The 13,176-nt window shown below is 39.1% G+C and overlaps 1 protein-coding gene across 3 annotated transcripts in view; it reads right to left on the bottom strand.

Annotated features, from left to right (window-relative positions):
- MIPEP (mitochondrial intermediate peptidase) overlaps positions 1–13,176 on the bottom strand; it is a 171,477-nt gene that overhangs the window by 27,230 nt on the left and 131,071 nt on the right. For all 3 annotated transcript variants that reach the window (XR_013362922.1, XM_077868387.1, XM_077868386.1), the window contains exon 17: positions 237–358. Coding sequence is in view for 2 of the 3 variants with exons in the window: in XM_077868387.1 (XP_077724513.1) it covers positions 237–358 (122 nt within the window). In the remaining variant the exon portion in view is untranslated. The remainder of the gene's footprint in view (positions 1–236; positions 359–13,176) is intronic.

The raw sequence follows: 13,176 nt of genomic DNA, 5'->3' as shown, positions 1-13,176 counted from the left end.
CCCATGGACATGATGGGAGGGTGCCATGCCATCACCAGCGTGTGGCAACTGTGCGGTGCTGTGGAGCAAGTCAGAGGCTCAGGGCCAGGCTCTGTCACTGAAAGCCCGAGGGAGGCCCACCCGGAAGTCCTGGCGGTGGTGTGGGCGAGGTGGCAAATGGCTGAGCTTCTCAGCCTGGCTTTAGACACAGCAGGTTGGGGGATCACTAGCATTAGAGAATTCTTCCCCTTTGTTACCTGTTAAAAGGATCTTGTTGAAAACACTCTTTCCACACCATGGAAGCTACTGCCCTGGACATCAGGTAAGAGTAGTACTTGGCACCATAGCCCACAAGATGGCTGAATCGAAGCTGCCAGGCCTGCCAAAACAGAAACATAACACAGGAAATAGTAAGTCTTTGTATTTTCAGATATTATGTATGAGAACACAATGGAACCGCAATAAGGAAATCCACAAAGGTTTTAATTCAGATTTAACTTTAGAGGGCCGTGTCACTCATGATATTAATATTTTCCCACATTTTATTTTTTTTTATTTTTTTTTATTTTCCCACATTTTATACACTGTTATAGACTGAAGTGTGTCCCTCTCCCCCCCCCAAAAAAAAAATCATATGTTGAAGCTTAACCCTAATACCTTGGAATGTGACTGTATTGAAGTCAGGGCTTTAAAAGGATAGTTAGACTAAAATCAAGCTGGAGGGTAGGTCCTAATCCAGTAGGACTGGAGTCCTTATAAGAAGGGAGGGATACCAGGCATGGGCTCAGAGGAAAAATCATTGAGGGCACAGCCAGAAGACGGTCATCTGCAAGCCAAGGAGAGGGACCCTGAGGAAAGCAAACCTGCCACACCTAATTGTTCACAAGTTCATCACTGCTGAGATTCATTTCTGTGACAGACATGGAGAGAGGACAGCTCACACCCAGCAGGAGGAGCAAAGATGGTGGAATGGGGACAGCTTTCATATCCGGTGTAGCCTGCCTGGTCATTGACACCAGGAGAGGGAATTATGTTATGGGTCTGGCACTGAGCATGTTATTTTATTTTATTTTTTTAATAAGGACAACGATGTTGTTATTGTAAGAAAGGCCATGTGAGTTTTCATGGAAGCATACTGTTCCACTGGAAAATCCTTGTCCTACAACTACTGTTCTTGCTGGGTACCTAAATGCTGAAACACCTACGTTCTGAGCTGTTAGTAATAGGAAGGTTATCCAAGTGCCAGCACATAAACTTAGCATAGCCTATTGATGGTAATGTTGCTACAACAGAAGCTAGAATTACCACAGCAGTCCTCAAAAGACATATTTATGACCTAATTTTTTTTTTGCTTTTCTAAAACAAACATGCAATAATCCACTGTCTTCTAATGTATGCTTTAGTTGATATTCACATTTTTTGAGGAAGAAAAATTGAAGCCTGAGGTTTTTTTTAAAGATATAAACAAAAAACTGAGCTTTAGTCATAATGACAGATTTATTATTCTTTCATTACTAATTTAATTTCTTCACTTTTTAAATGGAGGTGTAATTGATATATTACATTAGTTTTAGGTGTACAACATAATGATTCGATGTTTGTATGTATTTTGAAGCGATCACCACAGGAAGTCTAGAAGCTCGTTTTTTAACAAAGATAAGCATTCTCTAGCAAATCTTTTAATTCCCCAGGAAATAAAATATAAGGTATAATCCTTACCATAAACCTATAAACTAGATGAGCAAATCCTACCTGATTAAGAATATTAAAAAAAAAACAAAACAATGGTTCCTTGATCACAGTGTGTGGCAAGTTTTAGAACACAGTCTATCTAAGTCTTACATCCACTACACAGGGACTCTAACGGTGAGGTCACAGCGCTACTTACTCTCTGCCTGTGCCCAACACGGTAAGACAAATATTCTGTCTGGATTGGGCAAAGGAGCTATTATAAAAGAGGGTGTGCTAATGTGGCATTGTGTGTCAGCCATACTTCAATTTTTAAAAAACTATTAAAAAAGGAACAGCACAAATAAATGGAAAGTTGCAAATGGGGAAAAAAAGGGGGGGGGAGAGGTGTACTGGAGCACTGAAACTAGTTTTGAACATGAGGCTATCATGGCAGGGAGAAACAATTACCCTGCATATCCACTTTCCCTGTTCTTCAAAATGGCTATGCTTGGAAATAAAGTGAGCACCTGGTGAGTGATGCTTCTTATTGAAGGAAGGAGATGTGGCCCCCATTGGTCCCATGTTGGGCCAACTGTGGAGGGGAGATCCTAGACGTAGGGAGCCACAAGCCAGGAGTGTGGTTTCTGACTCTGTGTAGCCACTGCCAGCACAGGGTGGGTGCGCTCACAGGTTGTTATCTGGGGTCTGTTACAGTAACCAGACCTGGATCCCTCCTCATTTGCCCCAGACACAGATGCCAGCACCATGAAAACATGAAGAGCACTGGAGCTGAGGCCCCAGAAGCTCAACTGAGGCCTCGCCCCAGATGGCAGAAGGTGACTGCATACTCTCCAGCCAACAGGTACCCTCAGTGGGGCAGGGGGGTGGTGGAAAGTACAGAAAGGCTTTCTTTCCCATTCTGTTTCCTATGCAAGTGGTATCTGAATTGAAGGCAAATAGCCAAGGACCATCTATGGGTTAAATTCCATTATGATAAACCTGGAGTAGCTAAATTATTAGTCAAAGGGTTGGGTCTTTCAGAATTCATTTATAAGACATAACAGTTCTGTATCTGTCTTATTGAAAAAGGGGATCTATGTCAATTTTTCTGTTATGCCAACATCTTAATGGACCACTGGTAATCTTTCTCATATAAAGCCACTGATTGGAACACAATGATATCTTTTGTAATGGCATTTCACCTGCTGTTTTAACCTGATACTCCACTGATACTGGTTCTCATGCTACTGATGATGTCAAGGCTAAAGCCTCAAGATTGGAAGCACAGAGTTGAAGGGGTCCTGTCTTTGAGACTTCTTCTTGCTGATCTGCCATAACTAGTTTGGTAGCCTTTGTAGTACAGAGCAGAGTTTAATTTTGTTTAGACTCCAGCTGAATGCAAATTTGTCTTACCTTGAAAGCAGGCCTACTTGAATAGAGGCATTGGATTCAAGCTAAGAAATTTCTAAGTTCGTTCGTGTCATCAGCTCATAACTAAGTCCTCACATAAACAGAGTAATAAAATAAGACCTTTCAGAAGTGTAGAAAGAGACATTGGGATTTGTGCAATGCTCAATTTCTTGAGCTGCCACGGCGTCTGCCTTATAGCAACATGCCTACCTGGATACAGATGTTCTGGCACGATGCTCACCTCGTTGTGTCTTGTTCTTTAATTACAGGTTTGAGTTAGGTACTACACCCTTTCCATACTCAAGACACGCTAGAGAAATTACACCCACCTGACACCTTTCATCAGTGGTTTGCAAGTTTCTGGTAGGCTAAGACCTATGGTTCTACTGCTGTTTAACCACAAATAGCTGAATTCCTTCTTATTCACCCTAATATTAAGTCTTTGTTATAATTTCACCCATTCATCAGGAAAAGGAAAGACAGCATTTCATTTTAAGCTCCGGAATTATGACACACTCTTCCTTTGAAGTTGAACCTCTTTTCTTTCCAAGGGATACTACTGGATGGACACCTTCACCCTTCCTTTGAAGTGTAATGTGCGGATCTGGTCTTAAAAACAAAAGACACAAATCCCTTTACAGTGTTTCTTTTATTTTGACTAGAGGTGTAGTCTTCCAACCCTGACACTATCCCAAGACATGGCTATTACAAACTTCTTGGTCAGACACTCACAATGATCCCATAGATAGGAATGTGGAGCAGGTGAAGAGTGATCTAGAAACTCTGTGGAGACTATCACTTGCTTTAGAACTCAGGGAAGGGTAGGCTCTTTGAGGATTCTTATTCGCTATAGCCCCTTCCTCATCATGTGATTTTCCTCCATCCAAATGAGAGACAGGGCCAGGAATGGAAACACAGCAAAGTAGCTGGTTATCTACTATCTATTTTGGTTTTGAACCTCAAAGGGGGCTGGAGCAGAGTAAATACTCATTAACTACATGTTCAATGTTCAGTGATTGAAGTAATCATTTCTCTTAATTTATATTTCAAATAGCACATCATTTCTTCATTTCTAACTATTTATGTATAAATGCTTTTAGCTAAAATTTATTTTAAAACAATCTAATCAGTGACATTATAAATTGTGTGAGAACAGGAATGACACCCATGGCCTCTTTGGTGTGTGTCAAATGAACTGAAATTTCCTTAAGAGCAAAGACCACAATACTGTGTCTACATCTGAACTCAGCACAGTATGGGGACTACAACAGGAATTCAATAGCCGTCTGCTGGATAAGTGGATGAATGGATGGATGGATGGATGGACAGATGGACAGACACTATAGGAGTCTTTCAGGAGGATGCTCAATGTTATTGAAAAATTAGCCTCTGACTGCAATGAGGAGGCCAGGAATAATATCCATATCACAAACAAGAGGATATTACGGAGCTAAAAGCAAACTTTGGATCTTATAGTATCAATAACAATTTTTAACTAAATATTTTTGCTACATCATTTGATAGATAATATAAGATTTTTGAAGACACCAGATCTCCAGGTCTGAACTATGTACACAATCTGTGTAGTGTTTCCTAGCATGTGACTTCAATCTCCTTCAAGCTTTGTAGACTCTAAACATTAAACAACAAGCCTAGCAATACCGTGCCAGTTCATAAAGGCCTACTGTTCAATGTGTACCCGTTGTTAATTCGGGTAACTAAAAGACAACAAGACAGAAGCAAATTCCTGAGCTAGTCTTTATGGGTAGACCTTTTTGACTTTTTACATTCTCTACACGCAATACTGTTGGTTTGCAGGGTACCTCTTATGATACCAAATCTGTGGCATCCAAACTGTTCAACCACAGTGGAAAGCAGTAGCAGAAGCAGATATTTTTCCATCTGCCTTCTCATGTTTATATTCTCTCTTTTTTTTTATATGGTAGTCACAGAGAGCGGGGGCGGGGGGAGGAGGCAGAGACACAGGCAGAGAGAGAAGCAGGCTCCATGCACTGGGAGCCCGATGTGGGATTCGATCCCGGGTCTCCAGGATCACGCCCTGGGCCAAAGGCAGGCGCCAAACTGCTGTGCCACCCAGGGATCCCCTATATTCTCTATCTCTTAATGTATGTGTACATATACTTTTCTGTGAATCAATACAGACTAGTATTTCTAACGTGTAAAAAGTTCCTATTGACACTTCACCAAAACCTGAGAAATGACTATGCCAAACAAACAGGAATTCTCCATCTGGAATATAAAGTGATTTTAAATGAAACACAGCAACTGTGTCTGACAACCTCTCAGGTGGCCCCCATGATCCCATTCACACCTTTGTGAAATCATTCCCCTTGAGTGTGGGCAGGACCTGTGCCTTGCTACTAGCTAACAGACTGTGGCAAAGGCAATGGAATGTCACCTTCATGGTTAGTTGTGCTATACATCATGTCTTGTCTGGGTAGCAGATTCATTCTAAAAACCCTCCGTGACCTGAGGAAGTTGACAATCATACTGGGGAAGCCCACCTGGCAGGAAGATCTGGGAGGAAGGCTTTAAGATGTGGGAATGGCCTCTTGGACATATGGATGTCCTAGAGCTGAGAGCAAGAAGTCGGGACCCTGGGTCCCACAGCTGCAAAGAGATGAATTCTGCCAATGACCCAGGTGAAGCAGTCAGGTGAAGCAGTCAACATGAGGTTGCAGTTGGCTGACACCTTGGCTGCAGCCTGTGACACCCCGAGCATGGGACGCAGCTATGCTGTGCCCTGCCTCCTGACAAACAGAAAGAGATGTGGCTATTGCCAATAAGTGTGTGGTAATTTGTTACATGGCAATAGAAAATGTATATTATTATTTATTTCAAAAAGTGAGAATTGTATTCAGAAGTGCCACTAAGAAATGAACGCCTGAAAATATGGAAGAAATACCTATATTTTTTAAGTGTCTCTTCATCAAAATCTTTTGAGGATGACATTTTTATAGATATTTCTGTAAATTTTTATAAATAGTTTAACATTTCACATCTTACAAATAAGAATCAAGAAAGAGTAATTTGGTCACAGCTACTGGCAGAGATTGCTAAGCAGCCCGCCTCATTTCCTTCTTCCTCTTAGAAACAGAATCACACCTTTTCCCTAATACATCTGACCAAGGTTGTGGTCGCTCTGGTAGAGACTACACTTCCCAGGCTTCCTCGAGGGGCAGGGTGCTACACTACGTTCTCACACGCACAGGCGAAGGGAGGTAACGTGTACAACCATGTCCTTCAAAAGAATGCTGCTCATCCTCCTTCTCTTCCCCCTTCTCTGCTAGCCTTGAAATGTGAAAACTGGCACCACCTTGGACACAGGTCAAAGCCATATGTGGAGGAGCTACCAGTCCACCAGCCCTATCTGCACACCCTTACCTTGTAATGCAGGAGGAAATGAACTGTATCTCATTTAAGTCATTGTATTTTGTATTTCCAACTGATGACTACACAGGTCACATGTGTGGAGACAGAATTCACAGCCAGGTGTCTTCCTAAAATCAAAGCCCATGTCTCTTGCTACTCCATATCGCACATTTTAAAGTATTGAACTGAATTATGTGACCTACTGCTTTCCATGAATGGGAAAATTATAATCATCTTTATTTCAAATTCTGGACCCTCAGAACATATTCCTATGCATGACTTGCATGTTTATACTTAACACCGTGACTGAGAACTTAACTGAGAACTTATCATACCAGCTTAAACACATCAAAAATACACCAGGTAGCTATTCTTACAGCTAAAAAGACCTTGTGCAAATGATAATAAGAGTGTTATAATAAGTCAACAATGTTAATACTTCTGGACTTGAAGGAGGCCTCTGGGACCTTTGAGTGGCCTAGAGCTGATAGCTAGGGAAAAGCTGGCTTGCATATATTAATACTAAACCTGCATATAATACTAAGAGTAAGTTAAAATGCTAACACTCCTTTCCAATATGTAAAAATATTTATCTTCATTACATAAATCCTTTTCCACATTACCATTCAAACTTGATTTCCCAAAGTGCCATTAAGAGAATGTATAACCCCCAAACATACTCCTATGCCATATTTGTGTGTTTGTGACACAAATACTAATGACAACTGGAAGACATTTTCTATGATAATGGTAGAATTATGGCCTATTTTCAGGAGACAAGACCCAGTGTCAGAAGAAAAAAATTTCTAACAAACTGACCAACTCTCTTCAGGCAATCAATAGCAGTATCAGTCATAATCATTATTAATGCATAATATATTAATTAGGAGTATATCTCTTTAGTATGTCAACCTCAATTGTCAGTTTTCTTTACATTTGGGTATTTAAAAAGAAAAATTCAACAAAACAAAACCCAAAACCTTATAAATACTGGATCGTGCTTGTCAAAGCTACTCCATTATCAGAGCAAAGGTGTAACTGATTCAAACATTCATATTATTAAAGTGCTTAGTAGATGAAACATGGTAAAGTGATATTAATCAAAGTAAATGAGACAATAAATAAAAACCACAAGCATGGAACCGGAACCAAGACATGCTGGCATGTTTCTTCCTAATCATAGCTCCTTAATACTGCTTTCCCCCTTGTCTGTACCATCTCATGAGAGAAAGGAGGTTCCTCTCCATTCCAAAGGAACCATGGTCAAGTAATGAGGACTGCCACAGAATATGAGGGCTTCTGTGATCAGGAGGCACCAAGGGGATGAGAGGGATCCCTGTGAGAACAAGACACAATCAGGCACAGCTCTGGTGTTAATACACTCACCAAAATAAGCTGGATTCTAAAACAAACAGAAAACAATGGATAAAACGGCAACAGTAATTCCATACATAAGAATAATTATTCTAAATGAAAATGGACTGAATTCTCCAATTAAAAGACACAGAATGGCTGGCTGGATTTTTTTTTTTTTTTTTTTTGAAGACCCAACTATATATGCTGCTGACAAAAGACTCACTTCAGCTTTAAGGACACATAAAGGCTCAACATGCAGGGATGGGAAAAGGTATTCCATATAAATAGGAAGCAAAAGAGAACAAGGATAGCTATACTTACATCAGAGAAAATAAACTTTAAGACAAAACAGTAACAGAGACAAAGAAGGCCATTATTTAATGTTAACAGAGTCAATTCACCAAGAAGATAGAACAGTTGTAAATATATATGCTCCCAACATCAGAGCACCTAAATATCTTAAGCAAATGCTGACAGATTGGAGGAGTAAAACACACAACCATACAGTAACAGCAGGGAACTTCGATACCTGACTTTCAACAATGGACAGTTAGAACAGACAGAAAATCAATAGGGAAACACTAGACTTGAATTTAAATCAAATGGTCCTAACATAGGCATATATATGCAGAACACTCCATCCCACAACAGCAGAAGAGCAGTTTTTTAAAAATATACTTCTTTATTTTAGGGAGGGGGAAAGGGCAGAGAGAGGGGAGACACAATCCTCAAGCAGACTCCCTGTTGAGCACAGAGCCTGACACGGGGCTTGATCCCAGGACCACAGGATCATGAGACAAGCCAATACAAAGAGTTGGCCAACCAACTGAATGAGCCACCCAGGAGCCCCTAAAGCAGTTTTTAAAAAATAAACAAAATAGAAGAACCATATCTAGATTTAACAAGAGAAGAAGTGAGAGGCTAAAATAAGTAATATCAGTAATGAAAGAAAGCGTTACCACTAATACATGGAAATATAAAGGATCATAAGAGACTACAAGTAATGATACACCAACAAATTAGATAACCTAGAATAAATGGATGCATTCAGAAACATGCAATCTACCAAGACTGAATCAAGAAGAAATAGGAAATCTGAACAGACCAATTACTAGTAAGGAAATTCAATCAGGAACTAAAAACCTCCTAACAAACCAAAGTCCAAGACCAGATGGCTTCACAGGTGAATTCTACCAAATGTTTAAAGGAGAACTAATACCAATATTTCTCAAACTCTTCGAAGAAAAAAAAAAGGAAGAAAGAAGAAGAAAGAAGGAAGAAGAAGGAAGAAGAAAGAAGAAGAAGGAAGAAGAAAGAAGAAGAAGGAAGAAGAAAGAAGAAGGAAGAAGAAAGAAGAAAGAAGAAAGAAGAAGGAGGAGGAGGAGGAGGAAGAAGAAGAAGGAAGAAGAAGAAGAAGGAAGAAGAAAGAAGAAGTAGGAAGAAGAAGAAGGAAGAAGAAAGAAGAAGAAGGAAGAAGAAAGAAGAAGAAGGAAGAAGAAGGAAGAAGAAGGAAGAAGAAGAAGAAGAAGGAAGAAGAAGAAGAAGAAGGAAGAAGAAGAAGAAGAAGGAAGAAGGAGGAGGAAGAAGGAGGAAGAAGAAGAAGAAGAAGGAAGAAGAAGGAGGAAGAAGAAGGAAGAAGAAAGAAGAAGGAAGAAGAAGAAGAAGAAGGAAGAAGAAAGAAGAAGAAGGAAGAAGAAAGAAGAAGGAAGAAGAAAGAAGAAAGAAGAAGAAAGAAGAAGAAGGAAGAAGGAAGAAGAAAGAAGAAAGAAGAAAGAAGAAGAAGAAGAAGAAGAAGAAGAGGAGGAGGAGGAAGAAGAAGGAGGAGGAAGAAGAAGGAGGAAGAAGAAGAAGAAGGAAGAAGAAAGAAGAAGTAGGAAGAAGGAGGAGGAAGAAGTAGGAAGAAGGAGGAAGAAGAAGAAGGAAGAAGAAGGAGGAAGAAGGAGGAAGGAGGAAGAAGGAAGAAGGAGGAAGGAGGAAGAAGGAGGAAGGAGAAGGAAAAAAGAAGGATAAGGAAGAAGGAGGAAGGAGAAGGAAAAAAGAAGGAGAAGGAAAAAGGGAGGAGGAGGAGGAGGAGGAAGAAGGAGGAAGGAGGAGGAAGGAGGAGGAAGGAGGAAGGAGGAAGGAGGAAGGAGGAAGGAGGAGGAAGGAGGAAGGAGGAGGAAGGAGGAAGGAGGAGGAAGGAGGAGGAAGGAGGAAGAAGGAGGAGGAAGGAGGAAGAAGGAGGAAGAAGGAGGAAGAAGGAGGAAGAAGGAGGAAGAAGGAAGAAGGAAGAAGGAAGAAGGAAGAAGGAAGAAGAAGAAGAAGAAGAAGAAGAAGAAGGAGAAACATTTCCAAATTCATTTTGGGAATCTAGCATTGTGACAATACCAAAATCAGACAAGGATTTGAAAATCGTACAAGAAAATTACAGGCCAATATTCTTGATGAATATAAATGCAAAAATCCTCAACAAAGTATCAGCAAACTGAATTCAAAAGTTTCATACATGACAATCAATTTACTACAGAGATACAAGCATGGTTCAACATCCCCAAATCAATCATTGCAATACATCACATTAACAAAAGAGGGGATTAAAATCATATGATCATCTCAATAGACACCAATAGATGCAGGAAAAGCATTACACAAAATTCAATATCCACTCATGATAAAAACTCTCAACAAGCTGGATATAGAGGAAATGTGCCTCAACATATTAAAGGCCAAATATGACAAATTCATAGCTAACATCATACTTAATGATGAAACACTGAAATCTTTTCCTCTAAGGAAGTGGACTAAAATGCTCATTCTCGACACGTTTTATCACTGTAGTACTAGAAGTCCTAGCCAAAGCAACTAGGCAAGAAAAATAAATAAAAGGCATGTAAATCAGAAAAGAAGTGGTAAAACTGTCTCTATTGGTGACATATTATATACAGAAACTTCTAAAAATTCCACACTAAAAAAGATCCTGTTAGGGTAACAAACAATTCAGTAGGTTGCAAGATATAAAAATCAAGGCATAAAAATCAGTTACATTTGTATACCAACAATAGACTCTCAGAAAGAGAAATTGGGAAAACAATCCCATTCAGAATTACATGAAAAAGAATAAAATTAGGAATAAATTTAACTAAGGAAGTGAAAGATCTGTATACTGAAAGCTACTAAAGAAGACACAAATGGGAAGATATTTCATGTTCATGGATTAGAAGAATTAATATCGCTAAAATGACCATACTACCCAAGCCATCTATAGATTCAGTACAGTCCCTATCAAAATTCTAATGGGATTTTCCACACAATTAGAAAAAACAATCCTGAAATGTGTATGAAACCACAAAAGACCTCTTGTGGGGTCTTAGCTAAAGTGATCTTGAAGAAGACCAAAACTGTAGACAACATGGTTCCTAATTTCAAACTATATAACAAAGCTATAGTAATCAAAACAGTACGGCATTGGCAAAAAAAGAGAGAGAAGAGAGAGAGACAAAAATCAATGGAACAAAATAGAGAGCCCAGAAATAAACCTACACATGTATGGTCAATTAATTTATGATGAATGAGCCAAGAATACTCAATGGAGAAAGGACAGTCTCTCAAATAAATGGTGGTGGGAAATATGGATAGTCACATGCAAAAGAATGAAACCAGACTGCTATCCTATGCCCTTTACAAAAATAAACTCAAAATGAATTACAGACTAGAATATAAGAACTGAAACTAGAAAAGTTCTAGAAGAAAACACAGGCAGTAAACTTCTTGACATCAGTCTATCAATGATATTTTGGATTTGACACCAGAAACAAAGGCAAAAATGCAAAAATAAACAAGTGGGGCTGCATAAAACTAAAAAGCTTCAGCACAGCAGAGGAAACCAACAACAAAATTAAAAGGCAACCTATGGAATGGGAGAAAATATTTGCAAACCCCATATCCAATAAAAGGTTAATATCTAAAACATACAAATAACTCCTACAACTCAATAACAACAACCAGAAAACAAATTTAAAAATGTGTGAAGGATCCGATTGAATATTTTCCCAAAGATTATATACAAATAGCCGCAGGCACATGAACAATGTTCAATATCACTCAGGGAAATATATATCAAACCACAATGATATACCAGCTGTTGGAATGGTTCTCATCAAAAAGGTGAGACAAGTGTTGCTAAGCATATGGAGAAAAGTTGTTGGTGGTAATGTAAATTAGTGCAGCCATTATGGAAACCCGTATGGAGTTTCCTCAAGAACATAAAAATAGAATTACTTTATGATCTAGCAATCCCACTCCTGGGATATACCCAAAGGAAATGAAATAACTAACTTGAAGAGGTATCTGTACTCCCAAGTTCATTGAAGCATTATTCACAACAGCCAAGGTACGGAAACAACCTAAGTGTCCATCAACAGATAAATGGATAAAGAAAATTTGGCCTATATGTGGAATATCATTCAGTCTTAAAAATCAGGAAATCCTATCATTTGTGACAACATGAATGAACCCAGAAGGCATTGTGCTGAGTGAAACAAGTCAAAAAGAGAAAGACATACAACATGATATTACTAATATGTGGAATCTTAAAAGAAAGAAAGGTCATAGATGGCTTTTAAGATGCTGAGGAATGTTCCCTCTATCCCTACACTTTGAAGAGTTTTGATCAGGAATGGATGCTGTATTTTGTCAAATGCTTTCTCTGCATCTTTTGAGAGGATCATATGGTTCTTGTTTTTTCTCTTGTTGATATGATCTATCACGTTGATTGCTTTACTAGTGTTGAACCAGCCTTGCATCCTGGGGATAAATCCCACTTGGTCATGGTGAATAATCTTCTTAATGTACTGTTGGATCCTATTGGCTAGTATCTTGTTGAGAATTGCTGCATCTGTGTTTATCAGGGATATTGGTCTATAATTCTTTTTGGTGGGGTCTTTGTCTGGTTTTGGAATTAAGGTGATGCTGGCCTCATAGAACAAGTTTAGAAGCATTCCATCCCTTTCTATCTTTCAGAACAGCTTTAGTAGAATAGGTACTGTTTCTTCTATAAACGTTTGATAGAATTCCCCTGGGAAGCCATCTGGCCCTGGGCTTTGTGTCTTGGGAGGTTTTTGATGACTGCTTCAATTTCCTCCCTGGTTATTGGCCTGTTCAGGTTTTCTATTTCTTCCTGTTCCAGTTTTGGTAGTTTGTGGTTTTCCAGAAATGTGTCCATTTCTTCTAGATTACCTAATTTATTGGCGTATAGCTGCTCATAAGTTTTTAAAATTGTTTGTATTTCCTTGGTATTGGTGGTGATCTTTCCTTTTTCATTCATGATTTTAACTTGAGTCTTTTCTCTTTTGTTTTTAATAAGGCTGGCTAATAGTTTATCTATCTTAT

Source organism: Canis aureus, chromosome 24 (genome assembly GCF_053574225.1).
Source record: "Canis aureus isolate CA01 chromosome 24, VMU_Caureus_v.1.0, whole genome shotgun sequence".
Taxonomy (NCBI): Eukaryota; Metazoa; Chordata; class Mammalia; order Carnivora; family Canidae; genus Canis; species Canis aureus.
Note: the sequence above shows the minus strand (reverse complement) of the source record. Positions and strands in the feature narration are given on the sequence as shown.